Here is an 18,323-nt window from a genome sequence, read left to right as displayed (position 1 = left end):
TCTTGAGCGAGCACACATTCCTGGGAGCGCTATCTTCCTCCCACTATGCAGTGTCGTTTTGTGTGTTGATGATGACTACCATGAAATTCTTTCCACCTCGTGCAGCACGTTAGGTAGTCCATCGTGGTGGGGCCGCCATGTACTCTAACTGTAGCCCCTGACTACGCAGGGATCGCTCTGATGATGCCCGAGCCATTAACTCCCCACATATGCCAAGGAGTAGATGCGTCACCCTGCGGCATTGGGACTCTCGGCAATGGCCGTCCTGCCAGGTGGCCTTTGCTGTGACTGGGTGACGCCTATGGGGAGCAGGGCCCCTGGTCGGATTGCATGGCATCAGGGCGGTTGACACTCAATGAAGTGTACCACGTCATCACCTGCTGGTGATCAAACGCCAGCAGTCTCTAAGCACATTATCTCAGGACAAAGCAAGGAAGTATGATCCTAAATCGTTCCCCTCCATGGCCATACCATGGGAGGAACGCCAGTCTACGGATAGCTGCGAACCTTATTCGCCGCAGCACCTCATATGTAAGACAACTTAATTGTCTCGATGAAGCCCCAGATTTTTGTCGCGCATTTAGAGGAAAAGTTCAGGGAGGTGGAGGTGGAGAGCACATTCAAAATGATTTCAGGGTCAGTCGGTCTTGATCAAAACGGCATCCTGTGCCCAGTCACGCATTACTTGCTTATGGCAAGTTGGGGATGTTTGTTACTGTCATGTCTCATAAGAGCTTAAATATGGTCAAGGGTTTTATATTCCACAAAGACCTTTTGCAGTCTGACAACGATCTGTGCGCCAACTTAGAGCGACAAGGAGTTAATTTCGTCTGACGCATCCATAGGTCAGAGGGATAATCCAGTTTCCACTGGTGCCTTCATCTTGGCCTTCGAGGTGGACACCTTACCTGAGAAGGTCAAGGTGATGGTCTATTACTGAAATGAAATGTCAAGCCATATATCCCTAACCCAATGTGGTGCTTTGTGCTGTAATTTTGGCCATGTCTTCCTGCTGTACTTCCAGCATCACATGTCGAGATGCTGGACGTCCATCCCATCCCAATAATCCATGTGCCCCACCTCCCATCTGTGTAAACTGCAGAGAGCATCATTCCCCTTTCTCACCAGACTGCAGGATTTTACAGCGAGAAGGGAAAATCGTGGAATAAGACCCTGGACCAACCGACCTACACCAGGAAATTTGAACACCTGCATTCTATGGCTATGACTTACTCTTATGCCGCCGTTACAAGAACAGTTATAGCCCCATCAGTTCTGAGAGTTCGTCAGCTCTTGGAACTGGAAAACTACATTTAGTGGGGCACTTCCCTCCCTGTTGCTCCCGCACAACCTACCTCGGGAGCAAATTCCCCCCCCCCCCCCCAACCATCGGGGAAATCAGTCCCCACTTCTCAGCTGGTGAAGCGTAAGTCTTCTTTGCCTCCTCTCGCTAGGAAAGGGTCGCTTGGGTCACTCCCTTCCTTGGTTTCTGCTAGTGGGAAAGATGACACCTGCCAGTGGCTGAAGTGCCCAAAGCAGCTGGTTATAAGGCTTCACAATCAGTCCTAGAGACTGAATCAGTGAAGCCCTCCCAGCCAGAGAAACCAAAGGAACAGCGAGAGCAATTCAGAAAGAAGACCCCCAAGATAAAGGGAATTGCAGTTCCACCCACACTATCACTGCCTCCAATCTGTTGGAGGCTGAAGTTGAAGGTACTGGCGTCTGCTGAGGACCTGGATGTCGGCAGACCATCAGACACAATGGATATAGCGTGTGCAGGAAATACGTTGGTGGGAGCAAGTGACCCTGAGGTGCAGACTGCCTCATTGTTTCATGCCTTTCCAGTCTCATGATCACGTAATCCTCCAGTGGAATTGCGGCAGTTATTTCCACCAACTGGCTGAGCTACAGCAACTGTTTAGCTTTACACCTGCTTTCTGCATTGCCCTCCAGGAAACCTGGTTCCTAGCATTGCAGACCCCTGCCCTTCACTGCTACAGGGGATATTACAAGAACTGTAGCGAATATAATAGTGTCAGGTGGAGTTTGCGTCTGTCCTGAACTCGTTATCTAGTAAACCTGTGCCTCTTCACTCCTTTTGAATCTGTGGCTGTCAGCATATGGACGATACAGCAAATATCTGCAACGTATATCTCCCTCCAGATAGTGCAGAACCCCTGAACGTATTGGGTGCACTCATTGATAAACTCCCTAAACCTTTCCAACTTTTGGAAGATTTTAATGCCCATAATCCCTTGTCGGGTAGCACCATGCTTACTGGCCATGGCAGAGATATCAAAAATTTACTGTCCCAACTCGCCCTCCGCCTCTTAAACACTGAGGTCGCCACAGTGTAGCTAATGGTAGTTACTCAGCTACTGATGTATCAGTTTTCAGCCCAGGACTTCTTCCATCAATCCACTGGAGAGCTCATGCTCTGTGTCGTAATGACCATTTCCGTGTCACTCCCCTTGCGTCATGGCCATGGACGTCTACCAAGATGGGCTTTAAACAAGGCAGACTGGGAAGCTTACACTTCTGCTGTCACTGTTGAATCTCCCCCACATGGTACCATTGATGCAGTAGCTGACGTGATCACTAAAACGATCGTTTCTGCGGCGGAAAACGCGATCCCTTGCTCTCCAGAGTGCCCCCAGCGAGTCAGTACCTTGGTGGTCGCTGGAAATCTGAGGACATAAGGAGCGTTAGCGAGCTCTAGACATTTATGGCACTCTTCCCTAGAGCACCTAATAGCTTTTAAACGGCTCTGTTCCCACGTTCGCCAGCTTAGAGACGGAAATAGGAATGCTGGGAGGTACGTCTTGACCTTTGGGTGCCATATGTAACCTTCCCAAGTCTGGACGAAGATCATACGTGTTTGTGAGTACCAGACCCGACAGGTGTCATTGGCATTAATATCAATGGCGTGTTATCTACCGACGCAAACGCAAATATCGAGCACTATGCTCGAGCCTCCGCATCGGAGAATTACCCCCCAGCATTTCGCACCCTCAAATGGCGGATAGAAAAGAAAGCCTTATCGTTCAGTGAAAGTCACAGCGAACCCTATAACGCCCCATTTAGAGTGGGAGCTCCTCAGCGTCCTTGCACATAGCCCTGACACAGCGCCTCGGCCAGATCGTATCCAATCAGATGATCACACACCTATTGTCCGACTACAAGCGATATCTCCTCGTCATATTCAACTGGATCTGGTTTGATGGCGTCTTTCCATCGCAATGGCGGCGAGCACCATCATTCCAGTGCTCAAACCCGACAAACACGCACTTAATGTGGACAGCTATCGGCTCATCAGCCTCACCAACGTTCTTTGTAAGCTGTTCGAACGTATAGAAAGTCGGCGGTTGTGTTGGGTCCAGGAGTTTGCCTCCAGACCAGAGCGATTTCCGCCAGGGTCGCTCTACCACTGATAATATAGTTTCCTTAGTCTGCCATCTGAACAGCCTTTTCCAGACGCCAACACCAGGCTGCTGTCTTTTACTTACGAACAGCTTACAACGCGACCTGGCGACATATCCTTGCCACTTTATATGAGTGAGATTTCTGGGGGTTCGCTCCAGATTTTTATAAAAAAATTCCTTTAGTTCAGTACTTTCAACATCAAAAAGTTGGTGCTTCTCATAGTCCCCCCCCCTCACCCCCATATCCAGGAGATGGGGGTCCCCACAGGGATCTGTATTGAGTGTGTCTGCTTTTGGTGGCCATTAAATATAGCAGCAGAAGCTGTCGGGTGATCTGTCTCACCTTCTCTGTATGCAGACGACTTCTGCAGAATTGCAGAAGTTGTCTGCTCTGCCAGTACTGGTGTCGCAGAGCAGTACCTACAGGGAGTACTCCACAAGGTGCAGTCATCTGCTCTAGCCCACAGTTTGCAGTTTTCAGCTGCAAAGTCGTCATACATTTGTCGACGTCATACTGTTCATCCGGAACGAGAACTTTACCTTAATGACGATCCACTCACTGTAGTGGAGACATAAAGTTTCTTAGGACTGGTTTTCGACTCCCGATTGACTTGGCTTTCTTCACCTTCGTGAGCTTAAGCGAAAGTGCTAGCAGCACCTCAATGCCCTAAGCTGCCTGAGGAACACCAACTGGGGTGCAAATAGCTCTACGCTGCTGCAGCTCTACAGAGCCTTTGTCCAATCCCGCCTTGACTATGGTTCAGCGGCGCACTCAGCGTTGCGTTTACCCGACTCTGTGCACTACTGTGGCTTTAGCTTTCAGGATTAGTGACCAGCGTCCTTGTGGAAGCCAGAGTCCCTCCATTTAAGGTTAGTCGTGCACAACTGCTCGCAAGTTACGTTGCACACATTCATAGTTCCTGTGAGCATCTTCATTACTGTCTCCTTTCCCAACCGACGGCGGTTCATCTCTCGCATCGGATGCCCATGTCAGGGCTTTAGATTGCAGTTCGCATCAGATCTCTTCTGTCTGAAGAGTCCTTGCCTTTACCACCTGTACTCATTCTATTCACGTACACCTCCATGGTGTTCACCTAGGCCGAAGCTTCGCCTCAACTTTTCACGTGGACCTAAGAACTCGGTGAACCCTGCAGTTCTGACACTTCCTCTCGGTTCTTGACATGTACTGGGACCATGAAGTGGTTTACACCGATGTTTCAATGGCTGATGGTCACGTTGGCTTGGTGTATGTTCATGGAGATATATTGAACAGCACTCGCTGCCAGGTGGCTGCAGTATTTTCACTGCAGAGCTGGTAGCCATTTCACGTAGTCTTGAGTGCATGTGCTCATGCCCTGGCAAGTCTTTTCTTCTCTGTACTGACTCCTTGAGCAGCCTACAAGCTATCGACCAGTGCTACCTCCACCATCGTTTGGTAGCAACCATCCAGGATTCCATCTATGCACTGGAATGGCCCAGTCATTCCGTGGTGTTTGTGTGAACCCCAGGCCATGTCATGTCGTAATCCCAGGAAATGAACTAGCAGACAGTCTGGCCAAACAGGCTACACGGAAACCGTTTAGAGACTGGCATCCCTGTAACTGACCTGCGATCATATTACGCCGCAAGGTTTTCTGTTTTGAGAGACGGAATGGCACAATCTCAGTACGCACAAGTCATTAAGGAGACTACGAATATGTGGAAGACCACTATGCAGGCATCTCACAGGGACTCTGGTTCTCTGCTGGCTCCGCATTGGCCATATGTGGCTCACACATGGCTACCTCTTCAGTCGCGAAGACTCACCTTATCACTATGGCTCAAAAGGTTGTGGTCCACATCTTGCTGGACTGCCCCCTTTTAGCTCCTCTGTGGCTGACTTTTAACCTTCCCAACACCCTACTTTCGGTGATAGGTGACAGTGCCTCAACAGCAGATTTAGTTGCACGTTTTATTCGTGAGGAGGGTTTTTATCGTACCATATAAGGGTGGACATTTAGCCTTCTCTGAGGCTGCCACCCTCCCTCCATTTTAACTGTCGCACTTTCTTTGCATTTGTCTTGGTGGTAGTCTTTTCCCTACATGTGTTTATCACGCCTTGTCTTTTTGGGGTGGACATTTTGTTGCAGAGTAGCTGGCTCATCCTCTTTTTTTGTGATGAGCCAGCCCAGACCATCTGCTCTATGGTTTTAATACCTTCTAGTTTTCGTTGTGTATGTTTTCCCCGTTTTTTGTTCGTTCCATTCGTTTTCTTTTTAGGTGTGGTTCCCAATTCCTTTTCCCCTTTCACTTTCTCAAACGGAACTTGGGTGTTCTTTTACCTTGAGCCATGCTTACGTCAGGAGAAAGGGACTGTTGATGCTGTAGTTAGGTCCCTTTATACCTCAAACCAACCAACCGTGGCTAGACTGGACTGAAAAAATTGGACTTCGTAAAAATTTTGGCTTTGTACAGGCACTGATGATCGCGAAATTTATCGCCCTAGAAACCAAACATCATAATCATTGTTAGACAAATGTCAACGGACAGTACAAACTGCAGGAGGAACTAAACTAGATGCGTGTGAAATATTCGCCACGACAAGCACGGCTGGTTTGGGCTGAGACAGTCTGTGCCGCTGTGCAGTTTCAGGGCTTAACCCAGACAGGTAAAGACAAGATACGAAACCGCGGCAGATACGAAGACGACGACTAATTGTAACAAGTGTGTGGGATCTGTCGTAACCTGCCCTGCAAGTTGATTTATATAGTTTTGTACAGTTAAGTCCGTTGTGGCGTTTCTACGAATTTTGTCGCTATTAAGAGAATGCTATCGTCAGCAGGTGCATTCCAATTGCCAACTATTTTTGGCGGTACATAAACTAAAGAAACATAATCGGTACCGAACGTGACAGTCACATTACCGGGAGGAAGTTCTTGGCTGGTTTTATGTTTAGTTCAAATGGTTGGAAATCGTTAATCTTGACATGTGTAACATGCCGAGGTAGTGAACATGCAAGAGATAGTCTTGGTTTTAATAAAGTTAAATTTTCATTAGTCAACTACCACTTTTCACAATTAGTTTTCATCATCTGATGACTCTACTAGACTATGACAGCATCATCTGCAGTCAAAGATTGTCTCCTGAATAGTTTGTTCATCAGCAACTACAGAGGGCCTATAAAACTTCTTTGGGAAAGGCCAGCCGTACTTTTGTTTTACTCGATAGCTTTGTCAGTTACTACTGTGATCCTTCTGGCTGCAAATCACGAATCCAGTCTCACAACTGAGACGGTACTCCACAGGCACGCAATTTGACGAAAAGTCCATTGCGAGAAACGGTGTCACACCTTCTAAAAGTCTAAAAATGTGGAATAAATTTGGCATTCCTGTTGACAAACCCATTAAATCGTGAGAATAAAAAGCTAAGGACAATATTTCCTGATTGTCTTGGCTATTTGTCAATAGTTTCCTTAGAATAGTTTCCTTAGGGATGATTGATGTTAGAGCACAGTATATGTTCCAAAATCCTACTGGAAATGTCAGTGACATGGGTCTAGAATTCCTTTGAGCACTGACGTGACTTACTCAACTTTCCAGTCTTTATGTACTGATGTTCCGATGAGCGAGCAGTTGTATATAATTGTGGCCCTACTGTATCAGCCTACTCTAAAAGGAACCTGACTGGTACAAAATTTGGACCAGAGGTCTTGCCTTCACTAAGTGGTTTAAGCTCCTTCGCTAATCATATTGGCAGCTGTTCTTGATTCTAATTCTGGAATATTTACTTTGTCTTCTTCGGTGAAGGAATTCCGGAAAACCTCGTTTGGTAACTGATTCAGTGGCACACGGCCAGTGTTATCGTACAGTGAAGATAGTGATTGCATCTTGCCACTTTACATGCGACCAGAATTTCTTTGGGTCTTCTGCTACATTGTATCTTGTTGCGCCCACGAGCTAGGAGTTGTTTCCTTAACATCCTATCGTCAAAGGTTACATTCGTCTCTTTGCTGTATTTGATCCGTGCCTACAATTTTGTATCGGACCTCGCGTGGATTTGTTGAGATGGGCAGCCCATCTGAAATGAGTTGTCCAATCTGGCGACTGCTGAGAATGAGAGCCGTTATAGGCTATATCATCTTTGCACGAATTCCCATTCGTGATAAATATTCGAAAACAGCGAATTTTGTGATAGTGGTCTCGTGCCGTTCGAATTTAAGAAGGATAACATACTATGTCCTGTATACAAATTTGTTGTGAACATGAAGTTAATTTATTTTCGTGGGCTCGGCTGCGCATAAATATCCACAGGACTTTCAGTTGTCATTTTATTCCAACGAGTCTGTTTCTGCGCAGCTGTTTGATTTTTCTCGTGTATGGCTTACAGATTTAAAGACCATATTCAGGGAGGATACTTTCTTAGACATGCTTCATAAATCGAATGCCTTACGTACTGTCGCTGCCCTTCCACCAATGGGTGGCGCCTATAATGCGTATAACTACTATAGTGATAATGCGTTTAAAAAATGTAACGCCTTTTTCTTACTGCAATATGTCTTAATTGCTCCACAGAAGGTTTGGTCTTTTACGTTAGCTTAAGAGGACTGTTAATCGTTTTCCGGCCAAAATTTGTTTCCTCAGCTGTTCATAGGTTAGAGGTACCAATGTCACTTATCAAATACAATTTCACGTCACAAAATTTGTTTTGTAGTTTTCATTTCTCCCAGGCTAAATGCTGTGGAACACAGCTGTTGGTATGCTACTGACTACAGATTTTTCCATTTTTTCTTTCACGCACTCTGATTTCTATCGTAAGTGTGCTCATTTGATGTCTTTTTCTTATGTTTGTACTGTCTAAATGTGGGCGTTAGTTTAGACGGAGCAAGTAGTGTGTGTTGGAATCCCTCGTATCTCGTGTGGAGTCCAGTAAAATCGCTAAGTTACCAGGCTAGTAGAAAGGCGTCAGTGCATGCGATCGTTTAAGAGGAAACGACAGAGTGACTGTCGAAAAACTCTAAATTTAATTACAGAAGTCGAATGTATATACATTAAAGTATTCCCCAAATATTATGCGCGAACTCAGAAAAGTAATGATTCTGTGTGTTTGGTTTGGAGCTAAAGCATGATGAACTAGAAAGTTACAAACAGAAGACGCCATTGTCACAAGTCATTATCGATGATATCACCCCCATAAATACCGATCTGAGTAAACCCGATTTGCTCGACCGTTGTTTGCGCGATTTTATTCAAAATGTGAACAGAAGTTTTAATAGTCTCATTCTGAGATACGCTCCAAAAATAACATCCAGCCGAAGCGAAATTGTCAACATTGCTTCAAATTTGTCCTTATGTCTACTCAGTGTATGCTATACTACATTAAAGTACATGCAAATGCCTTCCATATCAAAATCGGCGATCAAATCTGGTGTGAAGATGACGCCAGTGGTGAAAAGGGCCTGGAGGACGAAAAGGGAGCTTACCAAGTCAGAGTAGCAGAAAGCGGCCATCGACTAGCTGGGGTGATAGTAATTATGGACCAGGCATGACATCCTGTAAGTTCCAAACTTTGTCCCTCTTTCTGTATGATAAATACCTTTCAAACTTTAAACGCGTTTTTCTCAACCGTTTTTCGGCATTGTTGTAGTCACCCTCGCTAAAATTTTCATTTTGTTTAATGATTTTTTTATCTCCCTTGAACCAAATTTTGATTCTTTTTCGGCAAAAGAGGGTCCAAAAAATTGCTGTTTTTCAGATAATTATAATTGACAAATTTTTGGAAATCCTTACGATGAACTAAACTCTGTAAGTATCAGGGTGATCTGTTAATTTCATGTTACGGATAACCACAACTGGAGCTACAGCGCCAACCGTCGAACTACCTCCTTTCAGAGCTGCCCTCATTACACAGTAAAGATACTAATATTTTTTCAGTAAAAATACCAATAAAACTTCAATGTATGCTTTGCTCATTATAGCAAATCTCATTTGTCTACTACATTCCTGTACAGAGGAAAAAAATCCTGAATTTGAGCAATATTTTCGTCCGTCATCTTGTCGTTCCCCCTTAATTGCTTTCACTAGACTAGAAATAGTCATTAGTTGATAAATTTGTCACGGCTTCCTTCAGCGTAGAACCTTTTATTTTTTATTTAGCTGCACCTACAGATTTGTGGAGACGCGTCTTGGAAGTGAATGTGCTGGGTCTGAGCATCTGCACCAGAGAAGCCGTGCAGGACATGTTGGCCAGAGGTGTCGACGACGGCTTCATCATCCACATCAGCAGGTAGGCGCTTCATCACGCATTTTGTATTAGAAAATCGTTCGGCAAATAACAGCTCTTAAGTCAATACGTTAGACGGAATACCCGCATTGGTGGTGTAATTAAACAACAAGCGAAAGTACTTAGCATTTTCCATACGTTTAATAAAAATACACATAAGACTACAGTACTCATAATATAGGGTGTATCAGAAAGAATCATCCGATTTGGCACATCTATATCTGAAACTAAGAAACATACCAATTTCTTCATTGGTGTTAAATATGCCCGCTTGGGAAGCACGACATATAGTTAGTGCTGCATTCAAATTGTTCCCACACTGCAGTCAGCATGTCTTGAGTTAGTTTCCACAGCTGCTGATACCTATGTCTGTTCTTGTTAGTAATGGGGCACAGTCTTTCATAAACCCTCACAAGAAAGTCAGGTCCGGTGACCTTGGAGGCCAGTATCGTAAGGCTGAATCATTTGGTCCAGTGTGAACGATCCATCCTTCAGTAATACTTGGATTTAAAAATTTCCGCACTGCCAGATGCCAGTGTGGTGTCCCATCCTGTTGCGTTCGATGTCTGACATTTGGGGACAGCCCAGCCATTTGCCTTTAGACAACCATCCTGTTTCTCGGAATTCCTCGTGTCATCGTCTAATGCTCTGTGCTGTAGGAGCATCTACACCATATAGAGTACGAAAGTAAGGCTGAACGGTTATTACTGACCCACACTGTGCAAAAAGAAAAACGCTTTCTGTTGTTAAGACATCATTTTTACTAGAACTGGAGTGGGCGCATAATGCTACCTACGGGAACCATGTAAAACTAGTTTGCTCTTGTCAACGGTACGTTGTTCATGCACATCTCAAATACGTAATGATTTTTAAAATCGGATGATTTTTTTTGAAGACCCTGTATATTCTCTTATTTACAAGTCTGCCAATGCTGGGGTAACTTTAAGATTCCGCGAATGAAGAAATCGCGTAGAACTTTTCGGGCCACATTCGGAGAGCATTTTCATCAGGAGAGAAAGCTCCTTGAAGGTTGTTCGACAGAACGGAGAAGACGAAAATCTGAGGGCGCAAGTTCAGGTGAAAGTGGAGTGGTTGGAGAATGACTTCCCAACCCCTGTACAGTGTTTCGTCAAGCAGGATGTGGGTGAACGTTACCGTGGAGTAGCGTCACTCCACGCGGTCTTCCTGGTCGTTATCCTTGGACTGAGTCTGGTGTTCCGCACAAGCAAATTGACGACTAGCAATGAAAGATGCACAAATGGCCATTTGTGTTTTTGGCTTAGAGCAGGTGTCTCCAAACTTTTTAGTCCGCCGGCCACATTGACTCCTCCACGAAGTCATAAGGGCCAATACCTACCTAGTGGGATTAAAGCACCCTAGCAGTCCATGATCACCGTAATGTAAGGCTAAAGGAAAGATGAAATCGCAAAAATCTAAGGTAGTGGGAATAGCTAGCATTGAAACGAACTACGATTTTTATTTAATTACATAATTTTGATTGGTGGACGTACTTGACAGAAATTCTGGCGTATTTTATACTGGTGAATTTCACCGACAAAGTATCACTGCGCATTCTATATGTATTTTACAACGTAATCAAAAGAAAGTGAAACCTCGCTTAAGCATCTTCCATAATGATTGATTGCTAAGGCTAGTCGTCGAAGTGGCCCGTCCGTTTGAAAGACTTGCGCCAGACACGTGAGTAGAATAAAAAGCAAAGAATTTTTTACTTAATGTTTTCGCCAAACTAGCCTGTCAACCGTTCTTTTTTTCCCACTATCACACTGAGACTGGTATGTCTGTTTATTGTAGATAGCCCCAAGTTTAACCATGACCTTCCGCTTTGTAAAGATAGAGCTCCGAGAATGTCGCGGTGTACTGGTCGCCATAGGCCTCGAAACTCAATTGTTGGCAGTATAGGTACCACCTCAAATATTTGGTGGGCCGGATACCGGGGATGTCCGGCCAGCTAACGCGGGCCGGTTTGCCGTGATAGTCGGAAGACACAGAGATACTAAGCTCTAGAATGAAGTCTTCCGGGGGCTGCGCGAGAGAGACTAAATTTAAGATATAACTGTGTACCCATTTGTAACAATGCGACAACACGTGCAGCCTATTTTGGCCGACCTACTTACACATCTCCGGGCTTTTTCAGCTTGGCTGCTCACTCTCCGCCGTACAACAGCGACCTGGCGATGTATTACGCAAGCAAACACGCCGTCAACACGCTGCTGGAAGGCTTACGCAAAGATCTGGTCGCCAGGGGCAGCAAGATACGCGTTGGGGTAAGCTTGCTGCACCGGCTGCTACGGCTCCTTGCAGTTACTCTTGATTGTTTACGTTCTATGCGAAGTGCTTATTCTTGTTTTCATATTCGGGTGGTAGCGCCAGTTGCGTGTACTGTTTCTTTTTATAAAAAGCTGACTTTGCTTACTGATAATAGTTGAGTAGGCTAGTTGCATGTGAAAGCTTAACACTTACGCTTCCTAGCCCATGCCTCTTTGGGTGCAGTTCATGCTACTCTTCTCCATATTTACTGGGCCCTGGTCTCATCCAGACTGCTCTAGAATTGCCAGGTTTATAGCCCAGTGGGGTCTTCAGCTTGGAAAGTGTTATACTCAGGTCGTCATTGTGGAGTTTGTCTAGCCATTGATGCCTTCCAGACGAGTCCTATAGAAATTCTCCTTGCTGAATTGGTCTAAAGTCTTCAGTTCTGAGATGTGGCAGTACCAACTCTTGGTATCCTATGTATCCCATACTTTCTACAATTGCAGGGAGTCAACCTCCCGATATTAGTCATCTGGTGGGATTACCAGTTGGAATGCACTTCACTGCCTTCTGCTAAGGTCATAGCCTCTTTTCCCTGGAATGTCCTGATAATGTTTTCTCCTGCACATCCCCTTGATTGGTGCCCAATCCACACATTAGGACTGATCCATTTTGAGGTCCTAAGGTATCACCCTCAGGATCTTTCGGCGTTGGTTGTGTTCCGTTCTTAAATAGTTTCAGTGTGCTGCAATCATTTAGGCTGACAGCTCTAAAACCATGGATAAGCTGGGATAATCTTTCATGATTCCTGCTTGCTAGGAATACCCTTTGTTGCCAGGAACTTAGTGTTTTACAGAGGAGCTAATAGTGGTTAAGAGTCTTCCACTTTATTAAACAGGCTTCCCTTTACTTTGGTTTAATTTTAATATGTAGTGACCTTGCGAGCAGTCTTACGACTGTAGATAGACGTTACTTTAGGCAACCTGTGGTCTTTCATACATCACCCTCTTGGAGAACTTGGTCATAATGATTGCTTGGTTGTGTTTACCTGTGTTGAAAGTCATGCGGCTATCCCATGGAATGAACTAGCAGAATATTTGGTTTTGCCAATTCCAGGTGCAGGTTTGCAGGACTATAAAAGAAGCTACTGCTATATGGTGCTCTTCCTTCCGTTCTTCCTAGAAGGCAAGATGGAATAAACTCTCTTATGTTACCTCTGCATCAGTCACACAAGGCTAAGCTATAAAGTTACTTTATGTAATAAGCCACCTCTGTAGTGCAGTTGGGGAGCTTCTTATGTCACTCCATGCTAAGCATGGCCATTTGAATTCTTTGCCTCAAATGCTGGCAGAAGATTGGTGGACAGTTGATCTGTTTCTCAGTTTTCACTGGGAATGTGGTTTTTATTTCCAGATAAAAGGCTGTAAGCTACCTTCAGTGCTTGACAGGGGTGAGGTGGTTGGGGTTGGGGCAGCTCCCATTACATACTGGGTTTGGGGATGCCTGACCCTAACTCCTTGACTGCTTTGTCATCTTTCTGTTGGTCTGTTTTAATTGCTTTTAGATCTGCTTTACCTTTCTACTTCATCCTGTTTTCTATTTTAGAGGTACCTCTCAGTGGAATAGTGTGCTGTTTAATGCCTTGACTACACTGGTGCAGGGATGGGACAGCTGTGGGTGATGAGATGGAAGGTGTCTATTTTGTTTAGACTGTGTGCTGAGTTAATTGTTAAAGGAAAAATTGTTGTTGAAATGCCTGCCAGACCTCTGCGTACATGTGAAGTCATGTGAATGGTCACCAGTATTGATTAGTGATGCACTGCAGAGATGAGAACATGGATATGAAAAGTGAGCATTGTAGCAATCATCATGAAATCACTTCCACAAGAAGACAGTTTGAGTTAAAAAAGATAGAAATGTCACTGACAAGTGAATGTCCCCCAGACCTAGCAGCCAAAACCAGATAACAATTATCAGAGAATCAGTTAAAGCCACCCCATTATTCATACAAAAAACTTTGTTGTATACAATAATTGTTAAAATGTTAATGAATCTAGAGTACCGAAGTGTTGGCTGCCAACGAATTGATAGTATTTTATAGATATGGCCACCAGATTGACAGGTGTCATGAATTCGACTTCCTCAAAAACTAAAAATTTACTTCAAACAATATGCAGTACGAGTACTTAGGGTCACATTTCCAAAAATGGAAGTTCCTGTGTATCTTTTGTTTTTTCCCTGTTTGTCAAGATGATGCAAATTTGGTGCTTCAGTGGATTAATCAAAACACAGTGGAAAGGCAAACAGTGCCTACTTCATGAGAGTACCACTAAGTATATAATATTTGGTGTATCCCTCTGCAGTAATAAGTCAAAGGTCACAAGCTATCACATTCTGCTGCGATTTAATAACTTCAGTGAAATGCCACATCTGCATTCAAGCAATGAATAATGGAAGAAAGTAAGACAACGCAATTTTTGTTTTTTGATATTAACTATTTTACACAAATGATTAGCTTTGTGGCAGCTAGTAGCTCATTTGACACTAGTGAGTCTATTGGTTAGATTATCTGATATGATATAGTTTTCTTCAGTGTTTTGCAGTTCTTAAGAGGTTACCTTGAAAAATAGGTTGTACACATGTGCAGTTTTTCAAATAGACATTGATGGAACACACACAAATCCCTGCATATCAATATTTTTATTCTGGTTTGGCTGTTCATACTGGTGTCATCTTCTACAAAAGAAGTTGCAACAAAATTCACTATAGAATATAGTTAACTGCTAGTTATAAAGAAGCTTCGGAGATTTTGAACAATTTTTTTTTTGGAAATATTGTGAAGAGGTGTAAGCTAGTATGTCATTAGGATTTCAGATTAAAAGGCCAAAGTGTGGAATAGCACCATTTGGAGTCATCAAAACAGAGTAAGGACAGTGCAGTGTTCTGGAAAAGTTACGGGCAGTGTCTCCTGGATGCAGTGTGTTGCATTCTGATAGGTTTCCTTAAATCTGGCCTGACTAAGTGCTGTCGACAGCATTCAGACACTTCCAAACCCTCTTGGGCTTTGTGATGAACTCTCTGGGTAGATACGTGTGCAGTGGAACAGTACTGTGGATAAAATTTGTATAGTTGGGTGTGTAAGCATTCCGTTTTGTCCTTATAATATAATCTGTCATTCTATAACAAATTTTTTTTTTTTTTTCTGAGGAGAAACAGCTGGAGGAGGAGTGAGGTCGGTCTCTTCCTGCAGCCAGAATGGATTTCTACCAAAAGGTGTTCCCGATTTACAAAATGGGATGGGGAGGAGGAGAGGGAATGTGAGCAGCAAAGTGAAAGTTGTACTGAAAATTGAGAGTTCTGTAAAGTGTCTAAAAAATAAAAATATGCATAACAATGTGTTAATCAATACTTTAAATGATCCTCATACATTTGTTGGCACTCTCTTATAATGATTTGTGTAGATTTGAGACTTTTCACCTGTTGTGATCTTCAGTCCTGAGACTGGTTTGATGCAGCTCTCCATGCTACTCTACCCTGTGCAAGGTTCTTCATCTCCCAGTACATACTGCAACCTACATCCTGCTCAATCTGCTTAGTGTATTCATCTCTCGGTCTCCCTCTACGATTTTTACCCTCCACACTGCCCTCCAATACTAAATTGGTTATCCCTTGATGCCTCGGAACATGTCTTACCAACCGATCCCTTCTTCTGGTCAAGTTGTGCCACTAACTTCTCTTCTCTCCAATCCTATTCAATACTTCATCATTAGTTATGTGATATACCCATCTGATCTTTAGCATTCTTCTGTAGCACCACATTTCGAAAGCTTCTATTCTCCTCTTGTCCAAACTATTTATCATCCATGTTTCACTTCCATACACGGCTACACTCCATACAAATACTTTCAGAAATGACATCCTCACACTTAAATCAATAGTCGATATTAACAAATTTCTCTTCTTCAGAAACGCCTTCCTTGCCATTGTCAGTCTACATTATATATCCTCTGTACTACGACCATCATCAGTTATTTTGCTCCCCAAATAGCATAACTCCTTTACTACTTTAAGTGTCTCATTTCCTAATCTAATTCCCTCAGCATCACCCGACTTAATTCGACTACATTCCATTATCCTCGTTTTGCTTTTGTTGATGTTCATCTTATATCCTCTTTTCAAGACACTGTCCATTCCGTTCAACTGCTCTTCCAAGTCCTTTGCTGTCTCTGACAGAATTACGATGTCATCGGCGAACCTCAAACTTTTTATTTCTTCTCCATGGACTTTAATACCTACTCCGAATTTTTCTTTTGTTTCCTTTACTGCTTACTCAATATACAGATTGAATAACATCAGGGAGAGGCTACAACCCTGTCTCACTCCCTTCCCAACCACTGCTTCCCTTTCATGCCCCTCTACTGTAACTGCCATCTGGTTTCTGTACAAATTGTAAATAGCCTTTCGCTCTTTGTATTTTACCCCTGTCACCTTTAGAATTTCAAAGAGTATTCCAGTCAACATTGTCAAAAGCTTTCTCTAAGTCTACAAATGCTAGAAACGTAGGTTTGCCTTTCCTTAATCTTTCTTCTAAGATAAGTCGTAAGGTCAGTATTGCCTCTCGTGTTCCAACATTTCTATGGAATCCAAACTGATCTTCCCAGAGGTCGGCTTCTACTAGTTTTTCCATTCGTCTGTAAAGAATTCGTGTTAGTATTTTGCAGCTGTGGCTTATTAAACTGATTGTTTGGTAATTTTCACATGTCAACACCTGCTTTCTTTGGGATTAGAATTATCATATTCTTCTTGAAGTCTGAGGGTATTTTGCCCGTTTCATACATCTTGCTCACCAGGTGATAGTTTTGTCAGGACTGGCTCTCCCAAGGCTGTCAGTAGTTTCAATGGAATGTTGTATACTCCCGGGGCCTTGTTTCGACTCGGGTCTTTCAGTGCTCTGTCAAACTCTTCACGCAGTATCGTATCTCCCATTTCATCTTCATCCTCTTCCATTTCCATAATATTGTCCTCAAGTACATCGCCCTTGTATAGACTCTCTATATACTCCTTCCACCTTTCTGCTTTCCCTTCTTTGCTTATTACTGGGTTTCCATCTGAGCTCTTGATATTCATACAAGTGGATCTCTTTTCTCCAAAGGTCTCTTTAATTTTCCTGTAGGCAGTATCTATCTTACCCCCTAGTGACATAAGCCTCTACATCCTTACATTTGTACTCTAGCCATCCCTGCTTAGTCATTTTGCACTTCCTGTCGAACTCATTTTTGAGACGTTTGTATTCCTTTTTGCCTGCTTCATTTACTGCATTTTTATATTTTCTGCTTTCAGAAATTAAATTCAATATTTCTTCTGTTACCCAAGGATTTCTACTAGCCCTCTTCTTTTTACCTACTTGATCCTCTGCTGCCTTCACTACTTAATCCCTCAGAGCTACCCATTCTTCTTCTATTGTATTTCTTTCCCACATTTCTGTCAATTGTTCCCTTATGCTCTCCCTAAAACTCTCTACAACCTCTGGTTCCTTCAGTTTATCCAGGTCCCATCTCCTTAAATTCTGACCTTTTTCCAGTTTCTTCAGTTTTAATCTACAGTTCATAACCAATAGGTTGTGGTCAATCCACATCTGCCCCTGGAAATGTCTTACAATTTAAAACCTGGCTCCTAAATCTCTGTCTTACCATTATATAATCTGATACCTTTTAGTATCTCCAGGGTTCTTCCATGTATACAACCTTCTTTCATGATTCTTAAACCAAGTGTTAGCTATTATTAAGTTGTGCTCTGTGCAAAATTCTACCAGGCGGCTTCCTCTTTAATTTCTTAGCCCCAATCCATATTCACCTACTATGTTTCCTTCTCTCCCTTTTCCTACTCTCGAATTCTAGTCACCCATGACTATTAAATTTTCGTCTCCCTTCACTATCTGAATAATTTCTTTTATTTCATCGTACATTTCTTCAATTTCTTCATCTGCAGAGCTAGTTGGCATATAAACTTGTACTACTGTAGTAGGTGTGGGCTTCGTATCTATCTTGGCCACAATAATGCGTTCACTATGCTGTTTGTAGTAGCTTACCCGCATTCCTATTTTCCTATTCATTATTAAACCTACTCCTGCATTACCCCTATTAGATTTTGTGTTTATAACCCTGTAGTTACCTGACCAGAAGTCTTGTTCCTCCTGCCACCGAACTTCACTAATTCCCACTATATCTAACTTTAACCTATCCATTTCCCTTTTTAAATTTTCTAACCTACCTGCCCGATTAAGGGATCTGACATTCCATGCTCCGACCCGTAGAACGCCAGTTTTCTTTCTCCTGATAACGACATCCTGTTGAGTAGTCCCCGCCCGGAGATCCG

At 43.5% G+C, this 18,323-nt stretch overlaps 1 protein-coding gene across 1 annotated transcript in view; it reads left to right on the top strand.

Moving 5' to 3' along the window:
- LOC126336672 (farnesol dehydrogenase-like) overlaps window positions 1-18,323 on the top strand; it is a 64,821-nt gene that overhangs the window by 31,058 nt on the left and 15,440 nt on the right. The window contains exons 3-4 of the mRNA XM_050000619.1: window positions 9,554-9,683; window positions 11,836-11,965. Coding sequence (XP_049856576.1) covers window positions 9,554-9,683; window positions 11,836-11,965 — 260 coding nt within the window. The remainder of the gene's footprint in view (window positions 1-9,553; window positions 9,684-11,835; window positions 11,966-18,323) is intronic.

This window comes from Schistocerca gregaria, chromosome 2 (genome assembly GCF_023897955.1).
Source record: "Schistocerca gregaria isolate iqSchGreg1 chromosome 2, iqSchGreg1.2, whole genome shotgun sequence".
NCBI lineage: Eukaryota > Metazoa > Arthropoda > Insecta > Orthoptera > Acrididae > Schistocerca > Schistocerca gregaria.
The sequence above is the reverse complement of the archived record's forward strand: the minus strand, read 5'-3'. Positions and strand labels throughout refer to the sequence as shown.